This window comes from Phoxinus phoxinus (genome assembly GCF_949152265.1).
Source record: "Phoxinus phoxinus genome assembly, chromosome: 23".
NCBI lineage: Eukaryota > Metazoa > Chordata > Actinopteri > Cypriniformes > Leuciscidae > Phoxinus > Phoxinus phoxinus.
This window is the reverse complement of record NC_136898.1, coordinates 8,519,632-8,531,649: the sequence shown is the minus strand read 5'-3', so window position 1 is coordinate 8,531,649 and position 12,018 is coordinate 8,519,632. Positions and strand designations below refer to the sequence as shown.

Sequence of the window (12,018 nt, the reverse complement as noted above, 5' to 3'; positions counted from 1 at the left end):
CTCATCCTGCTCCGCCCTGGCCACCTGCACGTCCTGCTCCGCCCTGGAGGCTTCCTGCTCCAGATCGGCCACCTGTTCATCAGCCTCCAGGGCGCCCACCCTCCCACCCCTTTGGATGTTTTACGGCGCGAGGACGCGCCTGGGGGGAGGGGGGGGGTTCTGTCACATTGTTAATGTGTTTTCTGTTGTTTATCATGGACTTTTAGTTTGTTTTCCATCTTCAGTGTTTTCATCATCTCTGTCGTCATTTTCATTAGTTCATTTTCGTCACCTGTTTAGTTAATTAGCCTTGTTAATCATCATCATCATCACCTGTCGTCACTCGTTGTCATCTGTGTATTTAAGTTCCTGTCTCTCACCCTTCAGTTGTCGGTCAATGCTTATGCTAATGTTTGATTATGTTACAGTGTATCGTGAGTGTTTCCGTTTTGTGTAAACTTTATTATAGTAAAAGTTTGAATTGGAGCTATGTGCCTTTGCCTTTGTCTTCATCCGCACCATACCCGTGACAATATCATTCTAAATCCAAATAATTACCGTAACGCATTAAAAGCAAAAATTTAAGAAAAGTTTGACTGGTATTGTTTATATTTATTGTTTGCTGTTGATGCAATCAGTGTGCTATACATTTTTATATACTATATGCTATATAATAATATACTATATAATATATTATATTATATAGGCCTACTTTAATATTCTAGAAGTAGAAATTAGTCATTGTTTTCAGTCGGATCTTTTCAGATTCATTGATCGAAGAGAACTGGTCGTAATGATATGTATACCTATACAGATATTCATAATACTACATAGAATTAATGGCCCATAATTTCATATTATCAATATCAATATCGTTTGCCGCTTGTTTGGTGTTAATTCTTGACCTTGACTTTTCTAATTATTTCTAAATTGGACATTCAAACAAAATTATAATCATATATAGTAGAATGTCAGTAGAATGATCCATGGGTAACAGTAATATTTTTTTATAAGATAACTTCACTATAGTTGCTCACCGGCATATGTTGTGTTTTGGGCTGCGTTATCTTGACTATCAAAGTCAACCAGCTGGACGATGGCATCACTTGTCTAGATTAAATTAACTAATTTAATAATTGATGATCTTTACATTAGAACTGAGTCAATTCAGCTGAACAATGACACTATTTTCTGTTGTACAGCCGGAATGAACTCCGTTTGCATAATTGAATAATTTCCCTGTTATTACTGTAAATTTGCTTTGAAACAATCTGTATTGCATAAAGCGCTATATAAATAAAGGTGACTTGACTTGATATTTGCTGAAGGTCCATCAGCCAGAACAGCACTAACCTGCATAAGCCAGTCTGGAAATTCATAATTCTCCAATGTGCAGATTTAATTGAATTATCTATTTTTGTCTCTGTGTTTCCATAGGCTGTGGTCTGGAGTTTCTCCTGGTGCTGTGTGGTTTAGAGTTGACCCAGGCTTGCCCCCGTCACTGCATCTGCTACGACTCTCCCAGCACGGTGAGCTGCCAGGCGCACAACTTCCTGGTGGTTCCAGAAGGAATCCCGGCCCAGAGCGAGCGAGTCTTTCTGCAAAACAACAAGATCCAGCGATTGCTGCAGGGTCATTTTAGCCCAACCACCGTCATGCTTTGGCTCTACTCCAACAATATCTCATACATCCAGCCCTCCACGTTCATGGGCTTCACCCGCCTGGAGGAGCTCGATCTGGGAGACAACAAACACCTCCGCTCTTTGGCTTCTGACACTTTTCAGGGCCTGACCCGTCTCCATGCTCTGCACCTCTACCACTGTGGCCTAATCACTCTGCCCGCTGGCTTGTTTGAAGGGCTGCACAACCTGCAGTACCTCTATTTACAGGTAGGTGTCATATTCTCAATGTCTTTCTAACATTTGGAAAAATAGATGTGTGTCATTTTAAAAACCAGTGCCAATTCTGTCCCTCTTATACAATAGATATGTAAGACTATAACTTTAACAAGAAAAAGCTGATGTCAACATTTACTATGTGCTACTATTGGTACTTTCTTTTATAAAAACATCAAGATTCATAAGGATGCCTTATTTGACAAGTCACAACCCCAGCTTCTCCTCACTGTACCTGCAAAGTAAACTATAATATAAATGTTTATAAATTCTGAAATGTCAAATTAAGCCATGTCAAATCTCTAAAGGCATCATTTTTATAAATATAATATCAAATACCCTTTAGGTTAGGGAACACATTCACTATTAAGAGTATTCCCAGAATAAACTCCTAATAACTGCTTATTGACAGTAAGTAAGGTAGTGGTTATGGTAGTGGTAATGTTTATGGTTATGTTTATGTTTCCATAGGAAAGTAGAATATGGTCATGCAGAATTAAGCATTAGTGCTTTGTAAGTTCTAATAAACAGTCAATATGGTAGTAATATGCATGGTAATAAGCAACTAGTTAATGGTGAATGTGTTACCAAATGTTTTAATTTAGACTAATATGAAACATTGCAATTTATTAAAGGGATAGTTCACCCGAAAATGGAAATCCTGTCATTAATTACTCACTCTCATGTTGTTTTAAACCCGCAAGACTTTAGTTCATCTTCAGAACACAAATGAAGATCTTTCTGATGAAATCTGAGAGCTTTCTGTCCCTCCATAGACAGCTACTCGGACACTTTAAATGTGAGTTCTTATAGAGATTGTAAAACTAATCCGCATATGAATTTAGTCGAAATTGTCTGAAGAGACTCGATTGCTTTATATGATGAAAAGATTTATTTAGGCTTTTATTCACATTTAACAGAAGCTCAACCGAACCTGCTTGACGCGCGATAGCAAACCTCAGCGGTTCTTGCAGAAGTCGTGCTGCTTAACACGAGAATGAACTTCATTGGTTCTTGCTGAAGCTCAAACGTGCTGCGTAACACACAGGAATAAACCTCATTGGTTCTTGCGGATGCTCAGACCTGCTGCATAACACAAGAGAGTGAACCTCATTGGTTATCACACGTCAAGCGAACATGCTTGAGCTTCAGTTTATCACAACTGATGTACGAGTTCATGAATGTTTATATGGGAACACAAGCCTAAATTCAGTTCATCATATAAAGCGATCGCGTCTCTTCAGAAAATTTGGACTAAACCGCTCAATTCATATGGATTAGATTTACAATCTCTTTATGAACTTTATGAACTGAAGCGTCAAAATGGTAGTTGCGTAGCTGTCTATGGAGGGACAGAAAGCTCTCAGATTTCATAAGAAAGATCATCATTTGTGTTCCGAAAATGAGAGAATGACTTTAATTAATGAAAGAATTTTCATCTTTAGATAAACTATCGCTTTAACACAAACACATTTGCCCCATATAATGCGGAAAATAAGAAAAATGCACTTGTGAAACTGGAAATGGCACCTTTTGCATAAAATGACTCATCTACAGAGAATGGAACAATGTAAATGAAATAGTTACAGTGCCATTTAAGATTCCTGTGTTTTCCCTCACATGAATGTGTCTGATGTTCTGCTAGGTCTGACGTTCTGTGTAAATAGATCATATTTAGGTCCTCCTCAGCCAAATTGAGTGTGAATTTATAAGATGCTTCGCTTGGCACATTTGTGCTGACACTTTAAGAAATCTGACTGGATACAATACCGTTTTTAAGGAAGCAAAAATGCCCTCTTGAATGGACACTTTTTTTTTTAGATTGGCAGTGCTCCCGGTTTGAACCATTGCTTAGGAATCATCTGACTTGCCAAATAAATCCAGATAAGATCTGCTCAAAATGTTCAATATCAGCCTTGGCAGCAAAAAGTGCTGCACTAAAATGATGACCAGAGATAATATTTCGTTCTAATGAAAATGTCAAAAAGGTATCATACTCTTCAGGGGCAAAGAACATTACGGACACACGGCTCTTGGAATTTGATTTATATTTAAGGTTAAATGTTTCTGACCTTTCATGAGGTTTCATAAGCATATGCACAAGGTTATGGGTATTTCGGTTAATATATCCGAACAAGGTCTACATAAAAACGGCATCAAATAATAAAAATGTAAAATGTACTGTAATAAGAAAAGTGCCATACATATAGCATGCATTTCACATATTATTAAACTGGCTGACCTAATTTTTTAAAACAAGCTGAATTTATATATATATATATATATATATATATATATACAGTAAAGTTTTGTCTGTTATTCTAGACATATAATACATACATACACATTTTCTTATCTAAAACGTTCTATTCTGGAAGCAACATATGTCAAGGATAGCAAAACTGTACAGTACCTTCCACCTGAACATACACTGCTTTACGCTCGGCTTGTTTCGTGCCAATTTCACAGTGTTTAGCCTCTCATATAGCTCAAGACCTGATTAAAAAAAAGAGGCATACAGATGAGGAAGGATCACTGTGAGGGTTGTTTGGCATTTGCGAATAACAATTAGATAAAAATAAATTCACAATATTATTCACTCTGCAATCCATGCAAATATATATTTACCTTCAATACATTGTCCTGAGAACACAGTGCATTGAAGGCACTTTCAAAAAGATTCTTATAACAGAAATATAAATGAAAATGGAAAATCTAATATATCCAATATAAAGAGTCATCTTTGAACTGCCTTTATGAAGAGGACACAGAAGCATTCGCATTATTTGATTTGGTGTTTTTTTCTTAAGATGATTTGTAGTTTTGATCTCATCAACATCATCTAGTCTCATCAACACAAACATTTCTTATATTTCGCAGAAGATAACAAAAAATAATAATATGATAAATAAACCATTTTAAACAAAAATTTGATTGAGCTATTTTTGTTAACAGATTAAAACTAATAAATACGACATGAAAGATTGACTAAATTTAACAGGACATTTCATCAAAAGACAAAAACTGATTGCTTTGTATATTCATATCTGTGACTTGCTTTTTCTGAGACTGTTGCTGTTTATTTTGGCGTTCTGCAGAACAACCAGCTGGAGTTTCTTGAGGATGACATGTTCATTGATCTGCTGAATCTCAGCCATCTATTTCTGCATGGAAATCGGCTGTGGAGCCTCCACCAGAACACTTTCCGTGGCCTGGGGGCCCTCGATCGCTTGCTGCTGCATCAGAACCGGCTCCAGTGGGTTCACAAACAGGCTTTCCATGACCTGCGGCGCCTGACGACTCTCTACCTGTTCAACAACTCCTTACCTGAGCTACCAGCCGAGAGCTTGACTCAGCTGCCGGCGCTGGAGTACCTGCGTCTCAACGACAACCCTTGGGAGTGCGACTGCAAGGCCGTGCCGCTCTGGGATTGGCTGCGGCGCTTCCGTGGCTCCACCTCCTCATTAATATGCATGGCTCCGCCGGAGCTGGCGGGAAAGGATCTGAAACAGCTGACAAAAGAAGAGCTTCCCTCCTGTACGGGCTCGGAGTCGCTCCACCAGAGCAAATCCAGCAGCCAGGGGGACGTGGGGGTGTCGCTGAAGAAAGATCATCATCACCGATCACACAATCATCATCATCATCCTCACCTGCCACATCAGGATCAATACTACCCCACCTCCCCATCACCGCTCCCTCGACCGCCCAAGTCGGGACGCAACAGGAACTGCACGAGGCATCGCAGCCGACAGGGCAATGGTCCGAACGAGGTGTATAACCTAAAGGATTTAGCCAACAAGGAATCGGGCGACAAATATGACCAGTCAAAGCCAAGACGTAAGAACAAGTGCATCCCACGGACTTCGGTGGGGCCCCCTAGTAATGTGCAAAGAACAAACAGCAGCAGGGCGACGTCCCTCTTGGCACCTTATTTCATCATCCCTCTTTACTTATTGGTGTGTCTCACTGCCCTTATTTTCCGCTGAGCCTGTGGAAGCCTGTACAAATGGTTTTACCGGAAAAAAAACTTAGCCCTCTGTCTACTCTGGCTCCAACACTTCAATGTGTGAATGTGTGTGTGTTTGTGTGTACGTCAGCGAGCCCCTTTTGAGGGACAGAGGACTTGTGCAAAGTTACGGGCCTGGAATTAAACCGGAGATGCGAAGACACTCTGGAGTTTGTGGGCGAGAGAGGGACACTAAATGGACTACTCCTCGATCATCACCATTTTTACACCATTCCCTGTTGCTGCTGATTTACCAGGGCATATTCAGTAAAAAAAAAAAAAAAAGAATTGTGCATTTGTTAACTACATTCAGTTGTACATCACACCTCTGCAGAATAATTAGCAGTGCTTTGTGGTCAAGCTTACCACTATTAAAACCTCCAAATCCTTGTCCTTACCTTCGACCTGAACACAGGCTGCAGCCCAGAGGGGGAGGGGGGGGTAGCTAAATACATAAACAGACCATTTACACAAATGTACATGGAACTGCTGCACTAATGTGTTAGCATCTCTGCGGTTTCTGTGGGAGGGTTGTTGTCAACACCTTTAGCACCTGACAATATAAAAACGACAACCAAGCACATATGAGAGGGTTTGTGTTAGTTAAGAGGTTTTTTTTTTACATATATATAAGAAAAATGGTTGCATTTGCAATATTCGCACATTAAAGCTGGTTCACACAGCCCCAACAAAAGCTAACAGGGTTAGCACTTTAATCCAACAAAACCAAAAGGTGTCGTTTGTTGTCGGATGGTGAATTAGCATTCTACTGTTCTGAAGCTGCTATGCTGTCATACTTTAAGGTCAGTGAGAGAAAAAGTAGAGTTTATGAAGGATTATGGGATGGCTCTGGGTTTGTGTGTGTTGTTATTCGTTGATTGTGCCCTTAAGATAGTATTTTGCATTAAAACTGGAAGAAAAAAAGTTAAGACATGAAAAGATCAAGTGGAGCTCATGCAAAAAGCCTCATGTGTTATCAGTTACTCAGCTGCAATAATGTGCTAACCTAGAAGGGAATCAACAACACTACATTAGTATCTGCTCGACACAGTTTGGGGAAATGAAACGTCCCACAAAAGGGGAAATAGAGCTGTGCAGAGTTATGATGTTGAGGCTAACCTGGAAGACTTAATTCGCCATAGAATCCCTAAGGAAGTTCCTACGGGTTTCAGGAATAGCAGTTTTTGATTTAAATCGCTATGGAGGAGGGCAAACATCTCAAACATTTAGACTTTCTTGACGATATATAAATAACACTGAGAAAAAGAGCAGACGCAGTGCTAGCATCTGTGTGCTAGCATGTAGCGGAACAGATGAAAATGGCCTTTTTGGGATTTTAACAATAATGTGAAAAGACTTGTTCTTCGTACACAAGTTACATAGTCACACCTACAACATGAATTGTTGTAAACGGTTTTTTTATATATAAATACATTAACTTTGTAAATACGTAGCTAAGGGACTACAACTACAGGTACCACAAGAATGTGAGTTTGCATGCTTGATGGGCCAAACAACCACTGTAGTCCTTATGTTGCCACTTGTTAGCAACTAAGCGTTTGTAAAAAATGTAAATGTACGGTATAGAACAAAATGTTACAAATATAATGGTGACCACAAGCTTTATTTTACTCATAAATCAAAAACTACCTTCTGAAAACCCATTAGAAACTCCAAAGGGAAACCATGGCCCAAAAATGCCATTTCCCATTCAGGTCTTAAGAGTACAAACTGAAAAGTTCCAGAAAGCCAACGCAAGTTCTGAGGTAATAATCCTTGTGATCCAGATTAATCCTTGCAAGCCATAGAAAAACATGTCTGTCACTCACCATCTCTGACCTCTGCCGCTGTTAAGCCATTGAACACATGTCTGAATTGACATCCTAAATCTGAGATATCAAACGTCAACGAAAAAATCACAGAGCCCCCTCTGGACAGGTAGGGTAATAGCACTTTCCCCACCTCTAACTTGTCCCCATTAAAGACTTTCTACCTTTATACAAAAGTGAACAGAAATGATTATGACATGTCCATTGTGAACATTTATTTGTTTGAGAATATGTCACTTACTAACAAAAGACTGTGTGTATAACATTGTCGGGGGAAGGATGAAGTTATTTTGTATTCATGTACTTTTTCTTTGTACATTGTCGTCAAACTGCAATTTTGAACATACGAGTGCACCATGTTAACACCTTTCCCGTCTTCCTCAGTCTGTCCTTCATCTTTATTCCCCCCTTTTTCATGACTCAAACTTTCCGTCTGTTATGAAACACCACTCAAAATCTGTTTCTAAAGAACATTAAAGAGAAATATGCTCTCACCGCTGATGGTTTTGGATGCCTCTGTTTGGATTCTGCTTGGAAAAAAAGCATAAAGTATAAATCAGATGATGTTTAACCTGGGAAATGATCACACTATAGAAACAGCTTTTCATTTCTGGACCAAATGGCGTTACTGCAGGAACACTTCATAATAATTCACATTAAATCACTTGGTTGATTTAAATTCTGAATATAAAAGGCAGACAAGATATAGCGCTTTCTCAATTGCATATATTTTACGTACTCTCACACACAGTGGAAATAAGCATAATTTCTTCAGGGACATGCAGGACATCTTTGAATAGACAGACATATTTTATTGAACCCTGAGGGGGAATTCTGTTACAGAGACAGATAGTAAAGCCTAATTAAACTGTTGCTACGCTATGACAGAAGTTGATCTGAAACAGAAAACTGACTGTGGAAAAATATCAGTTTATGCTAACGCCTGCTATAGCGCCCCCTATGGTTGGGGCCTATAGCTAAAACACTTCCACTGCATTCAGTTTCTTTCTTGCACACACAAAACAAGATAACAGAAACATTATAGGACAAAGGGATACTGTCTCAGGCCAGAAAATGGTTGACACGGAAGGTCAGGATGATTGTTAATGGGACTTGTGAGGAAAAATGTCCTTTTTGTTCCCCCTCGGCACCTGATGAAAATCTAAGAGATGATCTATGAGTTGGGATAAAATCGAGTTTTGCCATTCACAAGAGGAAGTAGTTTTATGCAAGATTACAGTATAGACAGGACCTGAACTACATGAGATATCAGCAGTCTAGAGCCTGTAGTCTCAGTCTCCTTTCAAAGCACACACATCTGATCTTCTCTCTCTGTTATGCTTATGTTGGGAGCCTTTACTTTTTTTATTTATATATATATATATATATAAGATATAAAAGCGGAGGGTCAAGTCGACTGCATTGCATTGTGGGATACACAACAGTATGAGTATTTTGCTCTGTTATATACTGACATTTTGGCAAATACAGTAGCTTGTCCAAATATTCTTTATATCCTTATCTACTATATATTTATTTGATAAAAATTCAGTAAAAGATTCATATTGTAAAATATTATTATAATTTAAAATAACTGTTTTCTTTTTATCAATTTAATGCATAATTGCTTAATAAAAGTATTAATTTGTTATTTTAGCTTACTATTATGATTAGTTACCTTGACCTCAAACTTTTAAACAGTAGTGTACATACTGCAGAAATAATAAATAAGTACAGTATAATAGTACACTGTTCCATATATAGCAGCAGTGTATACTTTGCAGTATCCAGTAGTACTATTTCATTCTGAACATTGCTCAATTTTAATATAAAACTCTTTACATATAAAGAATTCATTAAGTCATTAAATTATTAATTGCATTCACATCCCAAGTTGAACCAACCCTAGCTTGCCACCCTGAAAACAAAACTACAATAAACAGTGTCAACATCAAGGTTTGATTCCCTGAAAAGTGTAAACAACACAGTGACTGTGTTCAAAATCAGCCCCTATACCCTCATTCACTAGTCCCTACATTACTCCACTAATATAGTCCACTTGAAGGAGAGAATGAAAACGAGTGAGTGAATTTGGACACTGGGTGCGCCGGAAGGGCTGCCGCTTTAATGGTTTGTGCTCCCTGTTTAAAATTTATTTTAAAGGATAATTCCGGTATTTAACACCTTGAGTCTATATTGTAGTTTGTTTTGGATGAACAAGAGTGGTGGACAACATTTTTTTGACAATGGTTCCTCTCTCGAGTTTTTGACTATAAAAGAATTGGCCATGGACCCATTTAACATTGGAGTCAATGGCCATGTCCGAAAATGTCATTAAAACAACCTTTAACATTAGTTTTCAAAACTGTGCAACTCACCGAGTGATTAGTGATGTTAGTTGATGTTCCAGAAACAAAACGTGTTGCGAATTACAGTTTCTGTCGTGTTTTATTCGTCATTTTGTAAAATCCCATTGAATTCTGTTGAAGGACTGAGTGCTCGTTAATATAAATGCGCTACCGGAAACGGAAAGGGGGCTGTTTACATTTGGTCGATGTAGTCTTTTTGCTCGCTTCCCTTTCTCATAAGGCAAGCGAGCAGAGCAACTGTGCTCCGGGAGAGTAAGCGAAATAAACAAACAAAACCTTGAAAATATTGAAAGACGTGACCACTGACCAGTGCAATATGAAGTTGAACTCGACTGTGACCGTGAGTGTCGCGCGAGACATAAACATCGGTTATCGCCATCAAGTGGTCGGGAGTGTGCTAACGCTTCAGATTCAAATATTGAGCGGAAGTTACACGGTTGTGAAGTGTCTGAAAAAATAGTTCCACTATAGCAAAATAAACGGATTGGAATCATATATTGCGGCGATATATTGTTTATAATCATCAACGAACACCACTAACCACTCGGTGAATTTAACAGTTTTGTAAACAAAAATTATTGGCTGTTTTAATGACATTTTCGGACATGACCATTGACTCCAATGTTAAATGGGTCCATGGCCAATTCTTTTATAGTCAAAAACTCGAGAGAGGAACCATTGTCCAAAAAATGTTGTCCACCACTCTTGTTCATCCAAAACAAACTACAATATAGACTCAAGGTGTTAAATACCGGAATTATCCTTTAAGCTTAGAAAACTGGCAGCTCCAGTATAGCAATGCAAATATGTATATTGAACTCTGTCCTGGAATATAGCATGTATACACCTTGATTAAACAATTTAATAATCAAGTAAAAAGGAATTTATACCTGTATGATATTACGCTGTGGCCACATTTGACCAGCGGTTTGGAAAATGGATGGACGATTCAGCTGCAGGCGCCATCTTCTGGCGAGACGCTGGAAATCATTCGGCGCTACCGTCACAGTGCATTATGGGTATTCTTTACCCGTTGTGTTTACATCGGTTGCACATTCGTTATTGCAGTGCATTGTGGGATTGAATAAGTGCACTCAATGACGTCCACTATGGTTTCGGACACCACTACAAATGGCTGTCGCCTCAAATAGTGTCCTATTAAAGGGTATAGGGGGTGATTTCGGACACAGCCCTCTGTGACAGTCTCTGTATCAAAACATTGTTTGTTTGAGTATCACAACCAACCCAAAATTAGCGACATTGACTCAGCCAATGGCATGAGTTTGGGGGTGGGGCTATCTGATTGTCTGACCAATAGCACATCAGGGAAAGAGTTAATGAAACTTTGATAACAGCCATTATTAGGTGAGGCTAGTTGGCATAGAAATCACACACTTTATCTTTAACTTCAAATGAAAAGGCTCTTCATCTCGGCAGATTTGCATTGCTTATTCGCTTTATACTCCAGCTTCTCGTTAAGGCAGCACAATGACTGTTTAATTAAATACAAGCATATTAAACACAATAATATGAAATCACAAGAGGACAACGAATTGAAGGAGTGTCCCTCATGGAGCCCTGGAGCGCACGGGATGATGACACTTCAAAAAAATGAGTCTGAGAAGGAGAGGAGGCAGGTTGGGATGAACAAATAGGTAGGCTAGGTAAAGAAAAATGATAGGGCTCTCTTGTTTCTTCTGTCTACCTTCTGAATCCCCCTTGCCCTCCGTCCCCCCTCCTCCATCAGTCCCTGCCTCCCAGATCAATCATAAATCTAATGTCGCCTGCTCTCCTAAAGCTCTTACTTTCTATAATCCTTTTATCCTGGTTATTTACTAATTCAATAGTTTCCTTCTGAGTCCAAGGACACCTGGTAGCATGACAGGGCTTGACAAGAGAAAAAATTGAAAATGAAAAACAGAAAAGAGGCGATGTATGGG

At 38.9% G+C, this 12,018-nt stretch overlaps 1 protein-coding gene across 1 annotated transcript in view; it reads left to right on the top strand.

Annotated features, from left to right (window-relative positions):
- Window positions 1-8,202, top strand: part of rtn4rl1a (reticulon 4 receptor-like 1a) — a 104,663-nt gene extending 96,461 nt beyond the window's left edge. Inside the window, exons 2-3 of the mRNA XM_079598750.1 lie at window positions 1,417-1,868; window positions 4,973-8,202. Of these exons, the coding sequence (XP_079454876.1) occupies window positions 1,417-1,868; window positions 4,973-5,860 (1,340 nt within the window). The 3' untranslated portion in view covers window positions 5,861-8,202. The remainder of the gene's footprint in view (window positions 1-1,416; window positions 1,869-4,972) is intronic.
- The last annotated feature ends 3,816 nt before the right edge of the window (window positions 8,203-12,018 follow it).